General features: G+C 52.3%; 6 protein-coding genes and 2 non-coding genes across 9 annotated transcripts; 3 read left to right on the forward strand and 5 right to left on the reverse strand.

The window, feature by feature from the left end:
- The first annotated feature begins 983 nt into the window (after positions 1-983).
- On the forward strand, positions 984-5,667 carry NCU08700. 2 transcript variants are annotated; one of them, XM_011395323.1, is made up of 2 exons: positions 984-1,080; positions 1,190-5,651. In XM_011395323.1, exon 2 carries the CDS (start codon positions 1,852-1,854, stop codon positions 4,981-4,983), a length of 3,132 nt encoding a protein of 1,043 aa, XP_011393625.1. In that variant the 5' UTR covers positions 984-1,080; positions 1,190-1,851; the 3' UTR covers positions 4,984-5,651. The 2 variants fall into 2 exon arrangements, with proteins under 2 accessions (XP_011393625.1, XP_011393624.1); XM_011395322.1 differs by having other exon boundaries at positions 984-5,667.
- Positions 5,668-6,093: 426 nt separating this feature from the next.
- NCU15674 lies at positions 6,094-6,209 on the forward strand. The gene has a single exon (XR_897836.1). It is a non-coding gene; the product is annotated as a 5S ribosomal RNA (ribosomal RNA).
- A 223-nt stretch (positions 6,210-6,432) lies between these two features.
- On the reverse strand, positions 6,433-11,486 carry NCU08701 (hypothetical protein). Its single transcript, XM_958469.2, has 2 exons — positions 10,540-11,486; positions 6,433-10,486 (listed from the first exon to the last, which is right to left on the reverse strand). Exons 1-2 carry the CDS (start codon positions 10,646-10,648, stop codon positions 6,663-6,665), a joined length of 3,933 nt encoding a protein of 1,310 aa, XP_963562.2. The 5' UTR covers positions 10,649-11,486; the 3' UTR covers positions 6,433-6,662.
- Positions 11,487-11,778: 292 nt separating this feature from the next.
- NCU15279 lies at positions 11,779-11,868 on the reverse strand. The gene has a single exon. It is a non-coding gene; the product is annotated as a tRNA-Pro (tRNA).
- Positions 11,869-12,060: 192 nt separating this feature from the next.
- Positions 12,061-13,284, reverse strand: NCU08702 (hypothetical protein; the record flags this gene model as incomplete). The annotated part of the gene is made up of 1 exon (XM_958470.1): positions 12,061-13,284. The coding sequence occupies one exon, from the start codon at positions 13,282-13,284 to the stop codon at positions 12,061-12,063; it is 1,224 nt and encodes a 407-aa protein (XP_963563.1).
- A 299-nt stretch (positions 13,285-13,583) lies between these two features.
- Positions 13,584-14,557, reverse strand: NCU08703 (inorganic pyrophosphatase; the record flags this gene model as incomplete). Its single annotated transcript, XM_958471.2, has 2 exons — positions 13,584-13,869; positions 13,938-14,557. The coding sequence occupies 2 exons, from the start codon at positions 14,555-14,557 to the stop codon at positions 13,584-13,586; spliced, it is 906 nt and encodes a 301-aa protein (XP_963564.2).
- A 3,448-nt stretch (positions 14,558-18,005) lies between these two features.
- On the forward strand, positions 18,006-22,105 carry NCU08705 (hypothetical protein). Its single transcript, XM_011395324.1, has 4 exons — positions 18,006-20,996; positions 21,085-21,166; positions 21,237-21,555; positions 21,618-22,105. Exons 1-3 carry the CDS (start codon positions 18,137-18,139, stop codon positions 21,508-21,510), a joined length of 3,216 nt encoding a protein of 1,071 aa, XP_011393626.1. The 5' UTR covers positions 18,006-18,136; the 3' UTR covers positions 21,511-21,555; positions 21,618-22,105.
- Positions 22,106-22,353: 248 nt separating this feature from the next.
- NCU08706 (AAA family ATPase) lies at positions 22,354-24,439 on the reverse strand. The gene has a single exon (XM_958474.2). The coding sequence runs from the start codon at positions 24,264-24,266 to the stop codon at positions 22,398-22,400; it is 1,869 nt and encodes a 622-aa protein (XP_963567.1). The 5' UTR covers positions 24,267-24,439; the 3' UTR covers positions 22,354-22,397.
- Positions 24,440-24,597: the final 158 nt, after the last annotated feature.

A 24,597-nucleotide genomic window follows, 5' to 3' on the forward strand; every position in this document is an offset into this window, starting at 1 on the left:
ACGGCATTGGGACCTGGACTTCCCTGCCATTGTTTATTCCAGATTTCCAGGCATGATTCGTTAAGTCTGGGCACCCAACCACCAGGCACAGGGGCAGGGGGGCATGAACCACAAAACTCCACATTGGTGATGTCGTTTCTTTTCGTTCTTTCGACCTTTTCAATTTGAGAGGGCAAGGTGCATAAGGAGCTTCCTTCCGGTCCGGTCCAGCTTCCGACAACGTCCCGATAATTCTATGAATTTCCTTGGCATGTTCCTCAGCTGGGCCCAGGCAGTGGGCATTACAAAAGTGGTGCTGGTGATGGTGATGTTAGCTACACTACAAGGGGACAGTGGCAGGGTGATGAGTGGGACAAAACCCCTGGATCCATGGAGCCATGACGCTGGAAACGAGTGCGGAATTCGGAGGCCACAAGGGGGCGCAAGTGTGACAAGGAACATGATTGGCGCATTGTTGGCGAACCAAACGATCTATCACGGCTTGCTGGTGATGCCCAGTTCGTTGATGATGCAAGAAAATGGTTGTTGAGCCACACACTACTACTCTTCGATGGTGTTGGTAGATCTGCCTGGGTTGGTGAGGGGTAGCAAAATCAGTTACTCGCGAGGATGTTGAATGGCGAGAGAAAAAGAGAACAAGACAGCCAGGAGCTACCTCTGTCCACTTTCTACTTGTCAAAATAATTGATAGTGGTTCCTTACTTGTCGACATTGCATGCTTGGCAGGAGGATTGACAGCCATTTGGGGCCGCACAGCAGAGGTCCACAGCATCCAATGCCGCTCAAAGCAGGTCCAGTGCAAAGTGCTGTCCGTCACCGGGCACTGCATTGCGTCTGTCACCCACTCACTGCTCGTCACCCCGCTTCTCACCAACCAGAATCCAGGAATCCAGGGCGCTGCAGGACCAAAACATGGCGAATCCCGTCATTCGCCCGCTCCACACCATCCATTTCAGAGACATCCTCCACTTTCGAGAACCTTTGGAGAACTTGTCCCCTTTTTTCTTAGTTTGCGCATTCACCATCATCCCCTCCAACTACGGGCTTCCATCTCGACCATACGCCACGGCCAGCAGTCAAGTGAGTGCATGTTGTGACTTTTTTGCGACTACCACGAGATTCACAAGAGTCCCATCCTTCGACTCTGCTGCCTTGGCCTGGATGAGCAAGTACCTTACCTTAAACGTAGCACAGTCGCGCCGTCGCACCATCCTTCCTCGGCCGCCGTTCATTGCCAATTGGAGCGCCTGAGACATCGGAGAAAAAAAGAAAGAAGCCTTCCCCTAGAACGACACAGCCCAGTTGGTCGACCAATTCTATTCGCGCATTCTATAAACGGAATAAGAAACCATCAATCGCCCGAAATTTGTGACGGTCCAAGACGGGCAGGCAAACGTCGAGCCCGGAAAGCTGCGCAAACCTGCAGTCCACTCACTGACTGACTGTGGTTCTCTTTCCCCCTCCTCTTCTCCGGGTCCCGTCCGATCGTTCCTCTTTCTCGACTTCTCCCGTCTGCCGTACCCCGTTGCTCCACGACATCGAACCGGCACATCACCCCGAACCGTACTACATGACACTGCCAACCTGTTGATGCAAGGCGGCCTTCCGTCCTCTTGACTTACTGTCTCGAACCGCTCATTTGACCTTTACCCCCCCGGACGCCGACGACATATTCCTGAGCAGGCATCATCCTGACACAACCGTCACTTTGCGACGGCCTGTCGTTTCGAAACCGAGACATTTGAGAAACACGGCGAGCATATCGTTGGCTCGTCACCTTGTTGTCGACGTCGGTACCGTGTTGTATGGTCATCCCACCGACGGCGCCGTTTGTCCAGCAGGCCGCCCACTATGGAGTCCGCCATAGACATTCGTTCCCATGACCGCCCCATCCGCCCCCTTTCCAGCTTGCGACCTGCTTCCAGGGAAAGCATAAGCGCTAGTTCGACACGTACCCGAACCAGCAACCCCAATGGCAATCACCAGACACATGCGCAACTACCCCAGGACCGCCCCCGATCCTCCCGTCCGCCGAGCTCCTCCAAGCAACATAAAGTCTCCTTCTCCCGCGATAGCGTTGACATCCTGGCCTTGCCCCCCATGTCAGAGTATTTGCAAGAACGGATCGAACGAACACGAAAGATGGAGGCCGACCGAGCGTGCGGGAAACAGCCCATTGAGAGACCCAAGACTTCCGTTGGCTTTACCAGTCCGATTGCCTCGCCAGCCAGACCAACAACGGGTACCAAGAGTCGACTTCCCACCATCGCCTCGGAAATCAGTGCCAAGAAAACCGAACAACAAGCGCCGTGTATGAAGGATGCCCAAGATCTCATGTCCAAGCTACACAAACAAAACTTTGACCTCAAACTGGAACTCTTTCATCGGCGCGAGAAGCAGACGGCTCTGGAGGAGCTAATTGAGAAGCTGGAACTGGAGAAAGACCAGTTGAGGAGGGAGCAAAGGGAGACACAGGACCTCAATGACGTCTTGTTGGAAGAGCTGGAGAAGAAGGACAAGGCAGTTGAGGAAGCTGTGGCCATGATCGTTACTCTTGAGTCACGAATTGAGAATCTGCTCAAGGAACGGGAAATGGTCCGGCAGGTGGAGGCGGAAGGACTCTACAAGTCGCACCACGACGCCTCTGATTCCGTCCCTTCACGTAACGAAACACCAGATACCCTCAGGGGCGGCGAGCAAAAGGCCCTTCATCGCATGCCGAGTTTCCTTGCGGAGCCAACCGAGGACACCGAAAACCTTCGAAACGTCTACCTCGAAACGCGAGCTAGCGGACTGGGCCTGGGTCGGTTGTCGGAGGAGGAGTCGCCAGAAACAAATCGGAGCGAGTTGATCAAGGTTGGTAGCCCAGCATTAAGTCTTCTCAGCGAGAGTTCCTTCTTGAGCATCTACGGCCAGAACGAGGCCAGCTCTTCGCTCCGTTCGCAGAGACCACCGCACGTGGATGGCGCTGAAGAGCACCTGAGTTCCATGCCAAACCGAAACTCGCTAATGCCCGAGGCTACCCTTACAAAGTCCAGCCGTCGCCCGCTATCACCGATAGCAACAAACAGGTCAAGCTCATTCCGCAAGAGCCAGCTTGGTCTTGGCATTGACAAGGCAGCTGATCAAGTGTTAGATGAACCCAGGACTGCCTCCTTGGTAGACAAGTCCGGTTCAAGGCACAAGCTCGACCAGGAGACAGGCGCAGCATCGGTCAAGTCACAAGCAGACTCTACCTCCCGAGGAACAAACAGGACCTCTACACAAAAGGTATATACGCATGGGTCTTCGGTAACGGACTTCCCTCGCGTGCATAGTGGTCTTCCACCCACCCCCGACACCATCTCAACTTCGACCCTGCGTGTCCTTCAAATATCAGATGACTCACTATCAAAGAGACAAAGTTCGGGCAACGGGCCGGCCAATATCTCTTCTTCGGGCGAGACGGCCTCGGTGCACTCGGAAGGTGAGGATGAGGATCACCTTCATATGTCGCGCCGACAACAGAGCCAGCCGGCGTCCATCACGGCTTTCAACAGTCTCCGAGGACTCGAGAGCGAAGGAGCGATGTTGGATATTTGTTACACGACGTCGGAGTCGGAACGGCCGCCTTCTGCTAGTAATGCTCGACGATCAGAAGAGCATGGAGGCCGCAAGAGCTGGTCGAGTGAGGAGGAGGAGTATGATGTCGTGGCGGATGGAAGGACGAAATCTTTTGCTTCGAGTATCGATTTGTGGTTGAGGGAGAGCCAAAAGCCGAACAAAATAGTACCACCACTGGATCCGCTGAGCTCCGTGTCCCAGGTCGGCGGTCGCGAAACGGATCATGGCCGAGTGTCGCCAGACTTGTTTTCTTTCCCCACCGGATCACAAGGTTGGATGTCAGATGCGATTTACGGAAAGCTCGACGGAACGGGGTACAAGTGTGCAGGCGGCGTACGAGTAGCTAGTGGGAGCTCGAATGCCGATTCCGCATTTGGCGGTCGAAGCTACATGGGCGACTTACTTCCCACACCAATCTTTGGCTCTGGTTTAGCAGGACTGCACGAGGTTAGGAATATGGCGCCGCCGCCGCCGGAACGCGGGTCAAGCCTCAGGGCAACAATGGGCCACCTTACCCCGGGCTTGGATGGGTCACTGTCAGGCTCAGCTAGCAGTTTGCCGGCCTCACCCACCATTCGGCAGTTCCAGACTCCCTTGAGGAATCCCCAAGGAAGGAAGAGCAACAGGGACTCTCCGCGAACGACCATGACGACAATTCGCAGCAATAGCATTGGCCAACGAAGTGAAATCGACCCATCGTCAGACTTGTCCTTCGATATTGATCACCGAGCAGCCACTGTCCCACCCAAAACGCTCTTCAACCCCCCACCTAAAGAGGGAAAGGAAAAGTCCTCCAAGCGGCATTACCCCCCCACGGCCTCACACCCTGCTCGGTCAAAGCTCAACAGTCTATTTAGAAGATCGACCGGCTCGGTTGAACCCTCCTCTTCCCAAGCCCACAGCTCCAACCCCGCCCCCTCTTTCGTCTCTGCGTCGTTCTCTCTTTCGTCGAGGGACCGTCCGTCTGATTTTGGTCACTCTTCGTGGGGCAGACGTAATTCCGAAATGGCCGTCGACGATGACCATACTGGCGCTACACCTCCTCCCATAAAGCGGATCAGACCGACGAAGAAGAATGAAGCAGCTGCTGATAGAGCTGATGATGAAGCGGGAGGAGTCCCACTTTATCAATCTTCCTTTGGGGACTATATGGATGGAAGACACTCGGCGGAGCCGCCTCAGAGGCCGGTTACCAGTGGTGGCGATGGAGAAGGCGGCAGTCTCCTGTCGAGCATCCAGAATTCCTTTTCAAAGTCGCTTGGGTCTGGTGATGGGCCGCCGCAGAGTCAGGGTGGGCGGAGAGAGAGTGCGGTTGGCGGGAAGAGGAGGTGGTTCGCAAACCTCGGTAGGGTCGGGAGTATGAGGAAGGGTGGGAATTAAGTTGCGTGGAGAATGCTGCCATTCCAAAAAATGAGACGGGGAGGGGGGAGTGTCAACGCTCGGTGCATCTGCTTCACATTATCTCATCTTTAACCCACCATCTGCAGTTGTATAGACAGACAAGACGAAGTCGGGCTCAGGCCTAGTACGTACACTCAAGTGGGCTTTTTCACATACTACTCACCCCCTTTTCACCTTTTTACTACTTCTACTCTTCACATTATCTTCATTGGGTCGCAGCGCATTTTTATCTTCCAGACTTTTATCTTTTTTATCTTCTTTTTCTTTCCGCATTCACAGTGCGACCGACGTTTACATATCCCATCTTTAATCACTTCTTCTTACATATACATGTTGTATTTTTTTTTTACCATTTCTCTTTCTTTTCTTTTTCTGGCCTCGGTCCTCACTTAGGTCATTATCGTTGTTATACTTTCCTACTGGAACTACTGAAAAGAAAGACAAGAAAAAGGATTTCATATTTGTTTTTGGGTTGAGGCACGGTCGGGGTACGATGTTGTTATGAGTTTATGTTACGATAACTTTTGATTCTTTTTTGGTATCTTTTCTTAACTGCTGGGTCGGTGATCAAGAATTGGGGGGTATGGAAGAAAGGATTGGAGAAAGAAAGTCAGTAGTCGGTGAGGGGATTAGAAGGAGAGGGAGAGGGAGAGGGAGAGGGAGAGGGAGAGGGAGAGTAATAGACATGCGCATTTTGGTTCGAGGCACAACTTGGGTGTGCCCACAGGGCTTCGGTGTGGATAGCAGCCATACATAACCCGCATAGAGATGCGTACCTACCCAGGTACCTATAGATGATATCTGGAATATCAACTGTTACCATCCAACCATTCATCTATTCATCTATCTATCTATCTATTGATCCCCATTACTTAGTTCCTATTCCTACATCCTGCGTGGATGCTTCCAGGGTTATGTTGAAAGAGGACGTTTTCATTTATTACTACACCAACTGACTGACTTGACAATTATTCCTGCCAATACCACCCCCACCGCCGCCGCCAACACAATACAACACAAACAAGTTTGGTTTTCCTTGCACACTCAAGTCAGTCTTATAGGTAACCAAGCTAAACAGAGTCATCACATACGACCATACCCACTGGAAAACTCGGGATCCCGTCCGCTCTCCCATAGATAAGCCAGTGAGGGCCAGACTAGTAGTTGGGTCGGTGACGACCAGCGAATCCCTGGTGTTGTATGTTTTTTTTCGCGTTTTTTCTTTTTCGTCGTCGACCTTGGTTTTTTGTCCTTCGTCACGGCCTCCATTGTTTGCTTTTCTGTTGGTTGTGGAGGGAGATGGGGAGTAAGTGTTGATGTAGTTTTGGGAGCGAAGCGGCGGGTGATGTAGTGGGTGGATGATGATGTGGAGGATCTTCGAAACTAATATTACATACATAGGGGAAGTCATGTTTGAGAGAATGTACATTAACAAGGTTGCTTTATGATTGATTGTTCAGAAAAAAATCCCATGTTAACTGGCTTGACTGAAGATTATCGACTAGATAGGGCACGTTGCGAGCGAGCGACATGAGAGATATTAATCGGTTCTCGTTGACGTCTTTCCAAGTGCAATGCCTTTGCGACTTTCTCATTCCACACAGCTCCCCAAAAAAACAAAAGAAAAGAAGCCCACACTGTTGCTACGTGTACAACCACTACGATGCCGGAGTCGCCGCAAGCGCGGCAACAACGCCGCCATCCTTGAGCACAAGCTCCACCAAGCTCACCACCGCCTTCAAATTCTCCTCGTACAGCGCTCCCTTGCTCATCATGCTCTGCGTCCTCAGCGGCGAAGGAGCCTTCTTCATCAGATCCAGCGGCAGCTTCAGGCGCAGGTCATTATACAGCGAACACGGCTTCTTCTCCTCGGCCGCACGGTCGTTCGCGCTCAGCGCCATTCTGCGCATCATCTCCCCGCGCACGAGATCCAGCACGTCCACCAGGATGACGAGGTCGCCGCCGATCTGCCTGTCTTTCATCTTCAGCTCGTTGAGCAGCTGCAGCGTCTTGCGCGCCGTCGTCAGCTGCGTGATCAGCGTCTCGTTGGCGCTGCCCTCCTTAACGCCCGCCTTGGCCGATATGATCAGCAGGTCGACGTAGTTCATGAGGCCGCTGGGGTCGTGCATGAGCGCCGTCTCCTTGAGCTGGTCGTTGAGGTCGGCCAGGTCGAGGATGTCTTGGCGCAGAATCGCCTGTGCCTTCAGGTACTTGTCCAGGACCCCGACCAGGGCGCCCTCTAGCGTGTTGTTGGTCTTGTTCCACGTGTCGATCAGCTTCTGCGGCGTGATGTACTTGGTCTTCTCCTCGGCGACGATGATGAAGGTGGCGTTGTGGTGCTTGGTCCAGTTGCACTTGTTCGGACACATGGTGCAATCTCCATTGTTCATGGCCGCACAGTATTTTTTGTCGTCGTCGTTCGAGAAATTGCAGATTTCGTGGCAGGTGTAGTTGCAAGTCGTGCAGAGAGTGGTGTACTTCCCCGATGGGACATCTCTCTTGAACGTCTCGATGTACTTCTGGGCGATCAGCTCGTCGGGCGCGGCTCCGATGGCGAGGGCGAGGGTCTTCAGCTGGGCAATGATCAACTGCGCATCATTGGCGGTCTTCATGATCTTGCCCTCGGCAAGCTGACATTTCTCTTCGAGCTGCATTCGCTTTTTGGTCACCTCGGCGCTGCCTGCTGTGGGCACAGGTGTCATCTTGACGAGCATTTCCTGCAGCCGGAACTGTCCCTTGATCGAGTCGATCCACTGGCTTCTGATATTCCTGTCAACCTCGCCACCTTGTAGATCGAGCCCGAAAGCTGAGTTGTTGACTTGAACCTCGCCGTTCTCGACCGGCCACTGAAGTCCTTCGAGGGTGCCGTGAGCAAGCACCTTGCCGCCATCGCTGAAGGTGTACAGCGTGCGGAGGCATCTGCGGACGTCTTTTGCGAACAGAGAAAAGACATAGGTGGCGACAGGGCTGAGAATCGTCGTGCGCACCTCGTTGGCCTTACAGACAAAGATGACGCTGTTGACATGACTAACCGTGCCAAAGAACTCGGACATGGCTGCGGTGACGAAGGCATCGCGCTCAACTCCTCGGGAGTCTCCGTAACCAGGCGTGTCGACAATCATCAGCGTCTTGTTTTCGAACACAGGCGCGAACGGTCGGATGCGGAAGCAGGTGACCAGCTGCGTAACCGATGCGGACTGTTTGAATTTGCGGTCGTCGATGAGAAGAACGCGAGCTGGGTCGTCCACCTCGCCGCCGAGGAGGTAGGACACGAATGCATTGATTTGCGTGCTCTTGCCAGCTCCACTAGGGCCGGTGAAAACGGCGACAATTGTTTCGTTGATTTTATCGAGCGCCGGAAACTGGATCTCGGGCTTGTACTCGGTGGCGACATCGACTATGCGCACTGCAACCTCGTCTTGGAAACCCTTGACGTTGGTCTTCCGCTTGAGGTATTCCGTGTGGCCGAGGAAAAGCGTCTTCTTGTCTTTGTCAAAGTCCCACGGCTTGCTGCCGTCTGAAGTCGGCGTAGCAGTGAGCTTGGCCTTATTGTTGAAGAAGAACTCGAACATGTTGCGGGCTTCAGTCATGCGTCTCTCGGTGCGCTCGACAGCCTTGGGGCTCCAAGGCGATGAGCCCACGCAGGTCTGCACGCTCAGCTCGACTTCGTAGTCGCAATCGTCGGACAGGTCCTCAAGTTCGATTGTGTCGTCGGTCGCAGGGCATCTGACGTCTCGGAACAACTCGTTCTCCCCAGCACGAGGGAACGGACCGTCTCTCTTGGAATTAAGAACCCGGCGATATCGAAGAGCAAAGCCAGTTGTCGGGATCGCAGTCTCTTCGTCGGCCGCGCGGTTCGAAGACCACTTCACAGCCAGCGTCTGGCCTTTGACGGTGAGTGTCGGCCGAGATGGCTCCTTGGGGAGCATGCCTGTGACTATCGACAGGACGCCGTCCTTCTGCAGGATCACGTCACCAATGTTAGTCCTTGCCTTCTTGCCACCGCGCGTCGCTACAGCGATGCTCGCAACCCCAAAAGAAACATCGACACCGGGAATCGCCATCTTGCGCTGTTCACGTATGTCATTGCACGACTTTGCCAGGTTGGCTCGCGTTTGCGAGTTCTCGAACCATTCCTCGACCGGGAGATCGGCATCGTCGCCGGAGTCCACGCTGTCGAGAGAAGCCGTCGCGAGACTTGTTTGGAGCGGATGCGTGGGTACGCCAATGGCACCGCCTCCAATGGACAACAACAGGCGGGGGGGCGCAGCGTCGACCAGGCTTCCGCTCTTGAGTCCTCCCAGATGATCCTCGAACTTGTCGGCCAACAAGGCAGCAACTGTCTGGCGAAGAATGAGGGCTTCATTTTGTTTGGCGGTGACGAATTGCTGGGCCATTTCAGTGCGCCGCGAATGAAGGCCAACGACCTTCACCAGCTCGGCAATCTTCTCGTTGGCATTTGTGTTGCCATCCCGCAGCTCTGGCAACAAATTTCGGACTTGCGACGTGAAGTCGGTCTCAGCCGCCGCAAATGCGTTTTGGAAGTTTGAGATCTGCTTTCGGATGGAGGGGAAGGTCTTCTGGAACACTTCATCCGCTGCAATCTCCTTCAGTGACAACGTAGCCTCGTCTCCTGCCTTGAGGGCTTCAGCAGTCTTGGTGAGGAGGCCGGTATCAATGCTGCGGATCAGCTTGTTCGCCTTGCTGTCGAGGAGGGAGAGCGGCAGCAGCTTGTACTTGAGCGTATTCATCTGCGTCATGAGCTTCGAGGGCATCTCCTTGGCAACTCGTTGGGCGTCTTCGAGGCTGGCGACATTCTCCGCCATGGCGCCGCTGTACGAGATCTTGACGTTCTCCATGAGCTTCTCGGACCCCTCCTTGAACTCAACCTTCGCACTTCCGCTGACGGGAATCGAGACGACCTTGATCTTGAGCTCGCCTGTAATCTCCTTGGCTTCTTCTTCCGACGAGCAGGAACGGGCAAAGGTGAGCGTTGCGCTCGCGCCCTCAACCACTTCGGAGACAAAGTGGGTGTAGAAAGGGCTATCGAGCTGCTTCTCGTACGTCATGTTGGAAAGAACCTCCATGGGAATGCGGCGTGTTCTGCGCTCAATGGTGCAAGACACGTTGAGTCGTGCCTCGTGCTTGCTGGACTTCTTCTCGCTCAAATACTTTGCTGATCCCTCGGCGCTGAAAGCCTTGAGATCCAGAGCCAAGGATCCCTCAATACTGAGCGAGTTGTCGCTTCGGGCCTCGTCGAGCGAATATGTGAACCGATAATCGGCGTTTTGGACCTTCTTGTCGTCGACAGCCTGTGTGGCATTCACTTCCGAGTCTTTCCAAAGCGAGATGCCGCTAAAGAACTGCTGGTTGCGAGCGTCGTACAGCATCCCGAGCTGGATATTCTGCCCGAGAGCTGGCTGAAGAGCAAATACCTCAAACTCTTTGGCATTGCTGTTGATTGCATCCATCGTGTCGGGTTCTATTCTTGGTCAGCGGAGGTAGGCGTGGAGGCGAAGGGACATACAAACTGACTTAGCAAGATGAGAAGTGATGGTGATGAGAGAGAAAACCGTCGATATGGCTCAATCGACGCTGAGTGAAGTGAAGAGATCAAAATATGAGGATATTCGGGAAGAAACATCGACTTGAAAGGTCAGAACCCCATGATACCGGATGGTCCCTGACCCTGCCACCATTCAAGCGACTATCGAGTCAGCTCCGATGCTCCAACCAGGCAAGGCGCTTCTTCTCTTGCGGATGTTGTATGACGTTGAAGCCTTGGTTCATTCAAGTCTTGCCCAAATAGAACGCATGTGGCAAGCTGAGCAACTGCCGCCCTACCCAAAAGAGATCTTCTACACTGAATAGTTCAGCCAAGTGTGCATCCATGGCTGTATCCATGCTGGTCTGGAAGCTAGAGGAGCTTCCGTTGAAGAAGTGGCGTGAGAGTCCCTACCTTGCACAGAAGCCACGGGGAATAAATCGCTCCTGAGCCGAAGATACACGTGGGTCATGGAAGAGGAAGGCATCCGGTCATGATGGAGGAGAGTTCGCCGTGGGTCTAGATTTGCGGAGACCTTCCTGGCAGGTCGAGATTCGTTGAGACCTGCATCATTCAGCTCGCTGCCCACATGCTCATTGGAGGCAAGAAGCCAATGGCGTCGAATAGCGCCAATGCAGGCTTCTTCCTCATCAACCACAATACATAACACTGCAACAAGCCTGCGAATTGGGCCCTTGGCACGCGGACTAGTCGGTCAGCCTCCGAGCAGCTGAGCTCACCGTTCTAGTTACAACCTAGCGGCGGCGGTGGCTGCAATCAGCGACAACGGCCGCAGAATAAATGCGCATAACGTAGCGGGGACGAGACAATGATGTTCTGGGCTCGAAACCTGAGCGCTGCAACAGGTAGTGAACGTTCGTTGCAAGCGTGCGACATATCGGTCCAAAAGAGACGTGATGATCTTTGGGTAGATTGGTTGCAGTGTTGTGGTTAGGAAGAAGAAGGACAGGAATCCCAGCGAAATTCAGTTTGCAGCTTTTATTCACCCAGTACACGGACCGCACCTTCCAATCAGTTCTCGTTAGCGTCTTTCCTCGTGCAATCATGTCATTGTGATTCACCTATCTTACATAGTTCCCTAAAAACAAAATAAAAAAGGAGCTGAGGCGATTGCTACGTGTAAAGAGGATTGATTAAATGGAACAACAACTGAATAAACAGTGGAAGGATTGATTGATGAATTAGGCAGGAAAAATATGAAAAAGAATGGGGCCACCCGGGGATTGAACCCGGGACCTCTCGCAAGAATGCTCAGGATTGAACCCTAAGCGAGAATCATACCACTAGACCAGCGGCCCTTGTTATTGGATGTTGGTAAACACCAAACTTGAAGCTTATATTGACCAAAAACCTCTGGTGGAGGTAGTGAATGGCAGACGCAGCGCAGCATAAACATGCAACAACCAGACTCATCCACCGATGACAGTGGACGTACCGTTAGAATCTTGAGCTTAATTTGAACTATCCTAATCTCTAGCCAAACTATCTCCCTAATCCATATCATACAAATCACCGCCATCCTCATCCACCCTTCTATTAATCTCATCATCAACGTCCTCATAGGCACCTCCGGCGGGTCTAGCACCCCCAGCCTGTCGGGCCACTGAGTTCCCAGAGACACTCCTACTCGAATGGCCAGTCACAACTGAGCTTATGTTTGAGTCAGCTTCGTTCCCATGACGCCGTAGCGGCCCCGAGACTCTCCGCGCCTCACCTCCGGTCGGTCGGTCGCCAGCGGGTCGGAGCATCGAGTTCCCGGAAACACTACGGTTAGCCATCAAGGAACTCAACTCTCGGTTCGTCTCATTTCTACGACGCCGGAGCGGCTCTGAGTCTCTCCGCGCCTCAGTCATTCCCTCATTACCATCATCTCTGGCATCTTCGTCTTCCCACTCCTTTGCTACCATTTCTTCCAACATTGCCGTTGCCGCCTTGACTTTTCCCAAGGCATCAATGCCAGTGTACCTTTTCCTTGCTCTCTCCATCCTCTCTCTCTCTTCCTTACTTTTTTCTTTGTACCTATTCTCCCTGTCTTCCTTCGTCTTGTAATTCCACTTGACCACTTGTTCCTTTTCCTCCTTTTCATCCTTCTTTTCTTTTTCTTTTTCATCCTCTTCCCCCTTTTCATTCTCTTCCCCCTTCTCCCTCTCCTCATCTACCGTCAAGTTCTTCAACCCCTCATCCACCCATCCCAGCCCACTCTCACGCACCACTTCCACCCCCCGCTCCACCTCCACACCTTGCGTACTCCTCGCCCTCTCACGAGCATCCAGCACCGCATTCAAATGCAACATCTCGTTCGCATCCATCCCACTCCCCCTCTCATTCCCATTCCCAGTCTCAACCACCCCCTCCCGAATCGAGCCCAAATTACTAACTCTCCTCCTCTCCCTCTCCTCTTTTTCCCTCTCCTGTTCCAACTCCCTCCTCCTTTTCTCCTTTTCTTTTTGCTCCCTCTTTTTCTTTCTCTGCAAATTATCCTCCATCTCTTTACGATGCTTGGCACATCTCCCTGTGGGGACAATCTGCGTGTAGCTGGCCGCGGGCAGCTCGACAGGGCAGAGTTCGGGTTCGCCGGTGCGGTGGAGGTTGCGCTCGCGGGCGACGGGGCAGAAGAAGAGGTTGTTCTGGGAGATTTCGGATTCGCGGGGGCAGTTGGGCTCGATGCAGTTGCGGCGGCCGACGCGGCAGCAGCCGCAGGGGAGTTGTTGCATTGACGAAGTGCGTGGTGGTGGTGGACTTACTGGTTAGGTGATGGGCGGGGGGTTGGTAAGAAGTTGTGAATGTGATAAGGTTAACGAGTGACATTTTGATCGGATTAAATAGCGGTATTGGTTTCCATCTTGTGCTGTTTTCCTGTGATGGTCTGATGGTGAGATGATTTATGAAAACAAACTCCAAATAACAAACCCGTAAAGATGCCCTACAATGTTTTTCAAACCTGCTCATTACCTCAACGCAAACTCAAGTCAATGTTTCGCCAGCAGACCTTACCCAAGCATCATCATCCCCATCACCAGGAATTCAAGTTGACGTTCAGCATTTTCAGGTCGTCGAGGGCAGAATCGTTCGCTAAATCGTCCCATTCGTCATCATTCGTCTTGCTGTCTTCCTCGTAATTCGTCCCCTTATCCTCAGTACCGACCTCATCTTCATCTTCATCCCCCTTCTTCCTATCCACATAGGCTACCTCCTCCAAATCCTGCTCCACCTCGGCAGGCGGCAAGTCCTCATTCGGCGGCAACTTGACACTCTCTGGATCGACCTTCCCCGGCGTTCCATCCAGCGTCGTGTTTTTCCTGGGTATTCACAGTTGTCAGCATCAACAACAAGGAAACGAAAAAAGAAAACAACAGGCAACACTCACAAACAAACATCCTCACTCCCCTCCACCTCCCCCTTGACCAGCTCCTTCCACATCTCCTCACACTCCTTAATCACCCCAACCGCATACTCCCTCCCTTTCCACTCCCCGCCCAACGCAAACCTATTCTTCTTCCTCCCCTCCGGAACCCCATACCACGTAAACCAATCCCTCGTCGCCTCCAACAACCCCGGACACTCCCTCTCTACATCCTTGATATCATCCACCTTTTGGGCAAGCTTATCCCTCACATCCACCACCAACACCTTCCAATCCATCTCCCCCGCATCCACCAGTCCCAAAACCCCTAGCACCTTCACCTGCTTCACCTCCCCCGTGTATGCCACGCGCGTACCAATTTCACACGCATCAATCGGGTCGTTATCCCCCCTTGCGCCCTCTGCGCCCTCCGCGTCCGGACCCGGACCCTTGTAGTGCGGCGACTCCCACGTCTGCGGCAAGCAGCCGTAGTTCCAGGGGTATCCCTTGTAAGGAAACAGGTTAGGCACGAACCGGGGCTGGTTGGGACGGGCGGATAAAACGTCTTGGACGATGGGGTTCAGAGGTAAAGAGCGGGAGATTTCGAATTTGGTTTGGGACCAGCGGGGGATTTCGACGATCATGTTGTAGACTTGTTGGGACCGGGAGTGGAAGAGGGGGATGTCGTGGAAGGGCGAGATGGGGATGGTTTTTGGATGCTTTCCGTCGTCGTCATCGGGGGAGGATATGCGGAGGAAATAAATTTTGTGAGAGAGGGTGTAGGGACGGCCGGATTTGGAGAGGGTGTATTTGATTTGGGTGTTGTTGTCACTGTCGTGATCGGAGTAGTTGTCGCTGTTGTGGTGATTACCACCGTGGTGATGTTGGGGGAAGGACGCCATGTTGTTTTGGTGAGCCACTCAAACTGACGGAAGCTGTTGGATGGTTGAGTGCATGTTTGGTTTTGTTTACATTGAGATGACATGAAGGGAAGAGTGGAGAGAGGGGCGGTTGAGGTTTGGTAAGATTGAGGTCGAAAAAAGGTTGTGAGCTGGTCCCTGTTCGGTTACGTCATAGACTGAATTCCCCGTTGTTTCACTGCGAATTAGTGGTTACAACGGTTTAGGATTGGCCAATGGCCGCTAAAGGTACCTGTTAGGTGCCCTATCAGGATACGGTTCACAATGTGACTGTTTCTCAACCATCATTTATTCGTGAATGTCACTCCTCGATCAGCTTAGATGATATTCATGTGAAACTTTTGAACTAAACTCACTTCCCTTTTTCAATCCAAATTATGTAGCTTTCCGACTGTTAGTCTTTGCCTGTGGCTTGTTGAAGTGAAGTGGCTGACATGCCCGAATCAACACCAGCTCTCCGGGACCAGCAAATATACTTGTTTCATCACGACGGAACATGTTTCAGACAACGCAATGAAGTAGGGACATGGTACGATGTGATGGGTACGTCTATTCAGCCCAACTTCTAGTAAATGCGCATAGCTTCGACTAGCCGACAGTGTACTCCAACATCCACACTACCCATCATCATCAGTCCTTGCCCTGTCTCTCCCATGTTCCCTTACCTTGAAAGGATTTGTAAAAGTTTCGAACCGCAACCTCTTTTGTTGCACTGCCTGCTCTGGTATCATGGTCGTCTCTTTACTGTCGACCCCTTTGTTGCGTTTGTACTGATCGAAGACGGGCCCTATTGGCGGTCAGCCTTTGAACCAGCTGGAATGTGATATTACTTACCCGTGGATAACTTTCAGCCATTGGAGTATAGGAATTGGCGCTCGTCCCGTCCCAGGAGAACTCTTCACAGATTGAGAATCAGGACGATGACGACGACGAGAGTCTAGCAGTTATCTCACCATTGCACCTCAGAGTAGAGGTGTAAGGCCCGTGACTTGGAACTCCGGACGTCCCTTCGATCATCTGTAGCACATGTGGCGGAATACGACTGAGAGATGCTTGTGTGGATTGGGGTGGTGATTGGCTAGACATGTTGAATGGTATTTTGGGTTCTTGCTTTGTTTGAGTGGCTGCAGTGGTGAGAAAGCGGCGGAGATCCCAGGGCTCTGATCATTAACGTCTGCTTCACTCATTGCTGTTTTTTCGGCATCACAATAATCATTTCAGTTTATATATACTATCAGTGTTCAAGAGGATACCACAAGGGACTACTCAATGCCATGACGGCTCTGCGGCATTGTGAGCCGGAGGACGGATGAGGATACGACATTTCCTGCTTCAGAATTTTTGAAAACCATGGCAGAGAGGACAAGTCAACCACCAACGGGCCATGTGAGCGATGATCCCTTCGGTGTGTTAGAAATCGGCCCATTGGGTTTTCTGTTTCAAGTATCTTTTCTCCTAGTTGACCGCGACGTCAATCAGACCGATACAGGGCAGCAGTGTTAGAGTGTCGGTTACATGGACAAGATAACGGTCCAACACGGTATCCCCCAAAACTAGCGTCTCGTAAAAAAGGAAATCAAATTTACGACGTCAAGGGATCCCTAAACGCTGCTTATGGTAGTCGTGTGTCCGGGTTGATCTATGGGAGTGAAACGCTGGTGGTGAACATGCGAACCAGAGGCCGCCTTGGACGGCGTTGGACCACAGGAAGTCTCCCCAGGTTCCGTAGCACAATCTAGCGAGGCAGATTTCAGTTACGGATGAACTATTCTGGATGTCATCAATCCAATGCGGCTCCGTTAGATCCATGGCATTCTATGAACGCGCCGAACTATTGGAAGGTTAAGGAAAACAAAAATTGTCGTCCGTTGCTGACGTAGGTGGTATTGGAGGGAAGAAGATGGACAGTCAAGGGTCCCGTCAGATCGGCTTCAGGGTCCTACTTGGATCTCACTTCAGGAGGGCGCTAGTCCCCTAAAAGCTTCGCGATGGCACGCTACATGTCAGCATAAAGCGTCCTGCAAAAGGGACTGATTGGGTGGATTTGAGGCTTATCGGGCCGGCAGCACCCGAAAAGGGTCTTCCTGTAGTCCCCGTGACCCTGGCATCCCAGGCTGCAATTGGCGATCCAAGGGCTTTCGTCGAAGGCACCCGCAGTTGGGCTGTCAGAACTCCTTACAATCAAGGAAATGGTGAGAAAAGTCGAACCATTTTATTATGGCGTACTGATGGAGGGTCGAGAAACAACAGCCTTACTTCACCTGAAAATGCAGTGTCATTTCTGCATTACCCATGGGCTAATGGATGCGATTTCCATTTTGCCGCCAGTCCTCGAATTGGACGCGGCCGGCGAGCCGAAGTTCAGAAGAAGCGGCAAAAGCAAATGGTAGTGCCATAGGCACCCTAAAGTGGAAGGCACCTATACTGGATTTGAGGATGACGTGCCTTGGTTGGATCATCATCGTGACGTTGCTGAGAGGAGAGAACTAATGGGGGAGGCAGGCCAGAGTCAGCACAGACGGGGAAAATGGTATGTGACTCCATTTTGACACAGCAAGAGCCAAGGAGCCCAAGGGAAAAGAAGGAAGGCGATGGGAGCTGCCTTCGACGTCCCTCACTCCTTCCAATTACATACTCCATCCGTCTCTTCAATTCCCTTCCTCACTTCCACACCTTCCCTTTCGAAATCTGCTGCACCTTGGCAATTCGGCAGAGTTTTCAAGTTGTGCGTCATCACCGAAATGGAAATCAGAAGGTACTCGACGCCAACTCTTTACATCTGTAGAAGGAACGCCTGCCACAAGGGCTTTTGACCCTGATGGGAGAGAGTGGAAGTGGAAGTCTGGGGGCAAAAAAATCAGTGGGCTCTCACTTGTTATGTTGGTAGATTGAGTCCTGGTTTGTTTGTTTATCTACGGTGACGCCGTGAGACTGATATCTTCTATTCTTGAAGGCATTGTCCAATATCGCCCCAAAATTACCCGATTAAACCCATGATCCAAGAACCAATTACCAAAGACACAAACCAGCTTGCTGTCTACTTCACCACCAACCCCCGTCCTCCAATCCCCATCATGCCTCAAAGCGAGAAGGACAGGACGAGTCAATGGGCTCGATAGCCTTACCCTTCTCATTGGTTCACAACTAGTCGCTACTGCGCCAACAATGCTACCTTCGCTCAGCCCCTCTCCTGTTTGTGTGACATCTTCGTGGTTCGCGCGGGTGGCTGCCCGGTCAGTGTCCTCTCTTTCACCCAAACCTTCTACACTCACACGCCATCTCATCGCGTTTATTCTCACCACCATGGAGCCAGTCGGGCTGGCCATCGGCGTCATCGGGCTGGCAGGTGTATTCAAGAGTTGTGTTGAGCTTTTTGGCTATTTCTCCACCTATCGTTCCTACGGCCACGACTACAGCCTTTTGGACGCCAAGCTTCATGTTGAGAAAGCTTTCTTACTGCTATGGGCAGACCGCGTGCGTCTGCTTCACGAAGACTATGATCGACGGCTCGACAACCCTACCATCCGAGAAGCTGTATCCCACATACTCTCCAGCATCACACACCTCCTAAGTGAAACTTCCTCCCTTCAACAGCGCTATGGTGTGGAGCAAAGGGATGGACCCCATTCACAACTGCTCGTATCTCAGAGTTCGACAGTTGGTGCATCTCTCAAGGAAAAGTTCAAGAATGACTACAATGCCATGCAACTTCGAATCCACCATCGAAAAGCCACCACGTCAACCTCGGACAAGTTGAGGTGGATGATCGTGGACAAGGACAAATTCAACACCCTGATCGCAGAGCTATCCCATTTCACTTCCAAACTGGATGCTCTTCTTCCCGGAGATTCCTCTGAGCGGACCGTCTCTTTGTTGGCCTCATTGATCAGAAATGAGGTGTTGTCCGTTTACAAGGAGAATGCCAAGCTGCTCCCTCAACAAGCAGCCGACGGCCGCCTGGAAGGAAATGACATACTGCAAGAGGCCCGAGACCAAGATAGAGCCTTAAAGAGCCTATGGTTTCGCTGCATGGATGACAGGAAGGACAGCGTCTCACCTGCCCACGTCAAGACCCTTCAGTGGGCGCTAAAACCCGCTTGCAAGAGAGAGGGATACGAAGCAGAGTGGGATGATCTGTCTGAATGGCTTCGATCGGGGACAGGTGTATACTGGATATGCGGTAAAGCAGGCAGCGGCAAGTCTACGCTGATGAAATATCTCCATGACAATCCTGACACGAGGGCGCCATTGCAAGCTTGGGCAGGCGACTTGCCACTCACAGTCGGTTCCTTCTTTTTCTGGGGGCTTGGAACGCAAGAACAGAAGTCTCTCGAGGGACTTTCTCGAGCAATCCTGTATCGGCTTCTGGAGGCTGAATCCTCCTATTTACCCTCGGCTCTGCCGCGGCTATGGCAGGAAGTCCGGATCAACGCTCATAAAGAGCCTGACCCACCTTCAAGTGGAGAGCTGAGAACTGCATCCGAGTTTATGACGAAGAAATTTCAGCCCAAACACCGATTCTGCTTGTTCATCGACGGACTAGACGAATTTCAAGGGAACTTCCACGACGCGATCAAGTTGATCAGGGGTCTCTGCTCCAACCCAGCAATCAAAGTCATCGTCTCCAGCCGGCCTATAGCGATCTGTTACCATGCCTTCTCCCGCGTGCCCCAGCTTCACATGGAGAGTCTCACGAGGAATGATATCAAGGAGTACATAAACGATGTCATTGGGTCACACGATTATATGGAAGTTCTTGTGGATTCTGGCGAACAATCACCAAACATCATTACACACAAGCTCATTGAAAAGGCTTCGGGTGTTTTTTTGTGGGTTATATTGGCTTGCCGATCGATTCTAGATGGGTTTGCGGCTTCTGACACTGTTGCAGAGCTGTGCCAACGGGTCGATGACCTTCCGCCGGAGCTGGAGGACCTCTTTGTGCACATGCTCAATAGCGTCGACCGTCGTTACCACGAACAGATGGCGAAGACCTTGAAAATACTTTACACACAAGTAGCATCGACGTATTCCAGAGAAGGATTGACCATCAAACTCGCTTCTTTCGACAGGAACGGCATGGACTGTGCATCGAATCATCCACTCGAAAGCTTTCCGGTACATGAAGCCCCCAAGATTTGTTCCGCAATGGTGGCAAGATTGCGAAGTCGTTGCGGCGGCCTTTTACAGGTAGAACCTCGATTTGACTGGGGTAAACAGTCCCGAAGCGACGCTGACTCCAACCTTGATATTTGTTGGTGCCCATCAAGGGAAACATGTCCCTGGATCAAGCAGGAGGACCACAACTCGTCGTTACTCACACACAAGTCTGGGGGTTTTCCGGAGCATTCCGACATCGATTTCATACATCGGACTGTCTTCGAATTTTTGGATAACCCAAAGGTCTGGGATCTGGCTCCGCTACGGATATCAGATCCTACCTTCAGTGTGGCTTGCGCACTAGCGGGCATGGATTTGCAGCTGTCTTATCTGTATTGCCAGAACGGCGCTCGTTTAAGCGGGTCATTCAAAGAGCTATTCGCGATTGATCATGAACCGCTCGAAAGCGTTCTTCCGGTTCTGGCAAAACTTGCGGACTGTTTGAGTCTGACGATTCCACGGGAACACTACGCAACCAACGAAGCAGCATTACAATCATGCTTCTCCCGGTTTCTGGATCCAGCCTATAATCGGTCATCACTTCAATTGTCACTCCTGTTGGCAGTAGAGGTAGGCTTGGTAAATACTGTCGGTCGTCTGCTTCAAGACGTCAGGCTGCGACCGCCGAGTGCACCGTTTTCCCCGTTTCCTCTACTTTACCATGCACTTATCTTACCCTTCTTGTTTGATTTCGACCATGTGTGGCTCTTCATATCCCGCCCGCTTCATGAGCTCCTAGAGTACTTGCTGTCGCAAGACTTCTCCCCGAACGAAGTTTTTGTGAATGAGCGGGGACTGTCCACCACACCCTGGAGAGAACTCGTATTGAAGGGGCAGAGACACTTCGAAAGTTTTCATGCTGATAGTGCACTCTTCGTGGTAATGTTTCCTTTTAAGGCTATGAAGCCGTTAGTTGAGCACGGAGCAGAGCTGGACAATGTCCTCCCAGGGATCCCAATTATGGAAAAATTCTTGGACGACGCATTCGCTCGTTTTGGCATAGGTGAGATTGGCCAATCAAATTTCCGACCGACAGCGGGCTATGGATTAGCAAAAATGCAATGCGTAATAACCCTACTGATAAATTGCAGGTCGCTATAAAAAAGCTGAGCTTAATAAGAGGGATCTAGAGGTCAAGGATAGCCTCATGGCAGCCATAGCAAACCGGAGAAGGTACGGCATAATCCGAACATCCAACAACCTTTACAAATTCACTAACAATTCGCTCATTGGGCTTGTCCAGGGTCATGGCGGCTGAAGCGCTTGCATCATCGACAGCTTCAGAACAGAGTAACGAAACAGTCACTCAGCTTGACGATAGCCTCGGCGCACAAATCGACGAGAAGTTGGACGGCAACAACAACAAGGCTGACACGGAGAGTAGCCCCAAGCTTGACACAGGCCGCAAAGTCCACCTTAAACCCTTACAAGCACCCCTGTGGTGGCTTCTGCTCTTTGCCATACTGGCTCTGAGTATATACATGAAGCCTGGCTTGCTGAGTCAAGCAGGATCATAGAGATAGCTTCAAGATTTGGATGGATGGATGAGGTTAGGGAATTTTGTAAGTAGACGACTTGATGATTAGCAATGTGCAATACGATACAATACTAATTTGTTTGTTAGTTTGGTTCTTCTGATGAGGTTGACAGAACAGGGGTACGATAAGGGTAACTTAGAGCTCTATTGACCACTGGAAGAGAATAACTCGTCTCCGTTTGTAAAGTGTTGACAATGACCGAGACTTTCCACGCTATAAATCTTCAGAGATCCGGCTCTTTTATAGCAAGTACAAACAAACAAAGGCTAATTGGTACAATACTGATTTGTTAGTTAGCTTGGTTCTTCGGTCTTGGTTCGAGTAAAGAGCATTTAAACATCCAGAGTTCTCATTCGCTTACTCAGAAAACCCTTCGCTTGAAGGGACGGCTAGTGAGGGCTTAACGGTCACGACAGCCTCTATTTTTTATGCCTCTCTGTCCGCCTGCTTCATGATGCTCAAAACTGAAAAATACGAAAAGAGAGTATCCCCACGGCATTCATCCGCTAGACTCAAAGCCCGAATGCTTTTTTGCATCTTCATTGAGAAGAGGCGTCTTTCGTTGTACCAACCTATCAAACAACACAAAACAACCAAACCAGGGCTGAATTGTGTCTTAAGTGGAAGACGTCAAATCCGGCACTATCAACACACAATCGCTTGTTCAACCAAGTTCGGCTAGTTCTGGAGTATCTAGTCATCAACTCCATATCTTTCTAACGTCCAACAATGAATGCTATACCAACATGTACATTTAACACCAAAACGCCAGCCTATCCATAACCTTTTTTTGGACGCTTCAAATGCACATTATTCATGCACTACAAGCCAAACCAGACATCGTACTATTCCAACAAAACCACACCCTACGTCGTCGTCCCATTCACCCCTCCCTCCCCATTTCCATTAACCTCCCCATCATCCTCCCCCTCCCCCATTTCCACATCCGGATCCACCTCGGTCCCCAAATCCCTCTCCTCCAAAAACTTTCTCCCCACCAACTCCCCCGGCAAATAACTCTGCTTCACCCTCCCATTCCGATAATTGGGCGGGTACTTATACTCGGCTCCATATCCCATCTCCTTCATCAACCTCGTCGGCGCATTCCGTAAATGCAGCGGGACAGGCAACGCCGCCACGCCCGGTTCCCTAAGGGCCGAAAACGCATTATTCAGTCCTCTGTATGCCCTCGTCGATTTGGGCGCCAAACAGAGCGCTACGGTGCAATGCGCTAAAGGGATACGCGCTTCAGGCATGCCGATTTGTTGGGTGGCGGTGTAGGTGGCGGTTGCTAAGGGCAAGAGGGAGTTGTCGGCGAGACCGACGTCTTCGGAGGCGATGACGACGAGGCGACGAGCGATGAAGAGGGGGTCTTCGCCTGATTGGAGCATGCGCGCTAGGTAGTACAGACTGGCGTCGGGGTCGGAGCCGCGGATGGATTTGTGGAAGGCGGAGATGGTGTCGTAGTGTTGGTCGGAGGCGCGGTCGTAGACGAGGGTTTTGGTTAGGGAGGCTTTGATGGATTCTTTGGTGAGGGGTTCGTCGGGGGAGGAAGTGGTGGTGGTGGTGGTGGTAGTAAGGGATAAAGCGAGTTCGAGGAGGTTGAGGGCCGTGCGAGCGTCGCCGTCGGCAAAGGCGCAGAGGTAGGAAAGTAGTTCGTCGTCTATTAGTGGGCTGAGGGGCAGGTGTTGGTCGGTTATTTCCTGTTTGAGGGCTCGTAGCAGGATGCGCTGGAGGTCGTCGCGAGATAGAGGTTGGAGAGTAAAAGTGCGGCATCGAGAGAGCAAGGCGGGTACGACTTTGAAGGAGGGGTTTTCCGTGGTGGCGCCGATGAGCGTGATGGTGCCTGCTTCGACGGGTTTGAGGAATATGTCTTGTTGCGCCTTGGTGAAGCGGTGGATCTCGTCGCAGAAGATGATGGTGCGGCGACCTGTGAGGTGCAGCTCGTTGGCCGCTTCCCCGAAATACTTTTTGCACTCGGCCACGCCTGAGCTGGTCGCGTTTAGCTCGATGAAGCGGCTACCTGTTCGTTGGGCGATGCAGCGCGCTATCGTCGTCTTTCCGGTTCCCGAACCGCCCCAGAGAATCATGGACGGGACTCGATCGGTTTCGATCAGCGCGCGCAAGACGCCGTTGGGCCCGACTAGATCCTGGCCGAAGACGTCGTCGAGAGAGCCGGGGCGCATGCGCTCGGCTAAGGGAGCGGATCTGTTGTTCGGTTTTGTGCGCTTTACTAGCGGTTGAATCGGTGGGCTGGGTTGTGCTTCTCCTCCTCCTGTTCCTACTCCCCCTTCTCCAGTATTCACGTTTTGTTGTGGTGTCTCTGCGCTCCCATCTCCTCCATTCCTATTCCTCGCCGCGTCTATCGAAGGCGAATCCAACCCCGGTCCCTCATCAAACCTCCTCTTGGTCCCCGTCCTCGGTGTTTGCGCAGCAGTCGAAGCAGCAGCACTTCCATGGACTGGTAGGGGTGTCGAAGCAATGGGTATCTTTGACACGGCCAGTCGTTTGGCAGGAGTCTGGAAGAAGTCGGCGGCACTTCGTTTCTTTTGGGTTGAACTTGGTGGTAGGTTTCCGTTCTGGGTACTCTGTTGTCCACTACTTTGTGGTTCAGCTTGGGCGGTGGCGCTGTCGGCGGCTGTCTCGAGGAATGACTGGCAGCCGGAATCAATGTGGCTGTTGATTTTGTCGAGGCCCTTGACGGCCTGGTTACATATCGGACAAGTGACCGCCATGGCGTCGCATGTGTCAGTGGGTAGGATGAAAGCAAGACTGAAGCAAAATCTGGTCTTCTCAATGTGTCTGAACGGTGGAATTTCAAAAGATGACCCGAGGAATAGCAAAAATGGGTTGTCGAATGGCGAAATTGGGGGTGACGGGAGACGCGTTTGGAGGGCGTAAATTGATTTTCGAACGCGTTAACAGCTGTTGTCCCCCTGCCGCTGCAGTGTTGGTGGGTGGGGAACTGTGTTGCGGCGGGGATACATAAAGCATGTGGGGTAGCTCCCGCTGGACCGTTGGCAAATTGACAGGTGCCCGCATTTGAGCCGCACGAACAGAAGTCAG

This window comes from Neurospora crassa, linkage group II, assembly GCF_000182925.2.
Source record: "Neurospora crassa OR74A linkage group II, whole genome shotgun sequence".
Classification (NCBI taxonomy): domain Eukaryota; kingdom Fungi; phylum Ascomycota; class Sordariomycetes; order Sordariales; family Sordariaceae; genus Neurospora; species Neurospora crassa.

Bases quoted from the DNA above. Each gene is read 5' to 3' on its own strand.
- NCU08705 (XM_011395324.1), top strand. From the start codon at position 18,137: ATGGAGCCAGTCGGGCTGGCCATCGGCGTCATCGGGCTGGCAGGTGTA. The intron at 20,997-21,084 runs GTGAGATTGGCC...GATAAATTGCAG, and splicing joins ATTCGCTCGTTTTGGCATAG to GTCGCTATAAAAAAGCTGAG. The intron at 21,167-21,236 runs GTACGGCATAAT...GGGCTTGTCCAG, and splicing joins GCCATAGCAAACCGGAGAAG to GGTCATGGCGGCTGAAGCGC.
- NCU08706 (XM_958474.2), bottom strand. From the start codon at position 24,266: ATGGCGGTCACTTGTCCGATATGTAACCAGGCCGTCAAGGGCCTCGAC.
- NCU08700 (XM_011395322.1), top strand. From the start codon at position 1,852: ATGGAGTCCGCCATAGACATTCGTTCCCATGACCGCCCCATCCGCCCC.
- NCU08701 (XM_958469.2), bottom strand. From the start codon at position 10,648: ATGTTTCTTCCCGAATATCCTCATATTTTGATCTCTTCACTTCACTCA. The intron at 10,487-10,539 runs GTCAGTTTGTAT...GACCAAGAATAG, and splicing joins ATCACTTCTCATCTTGCTAA to AACCCGACACGATGGATGCA.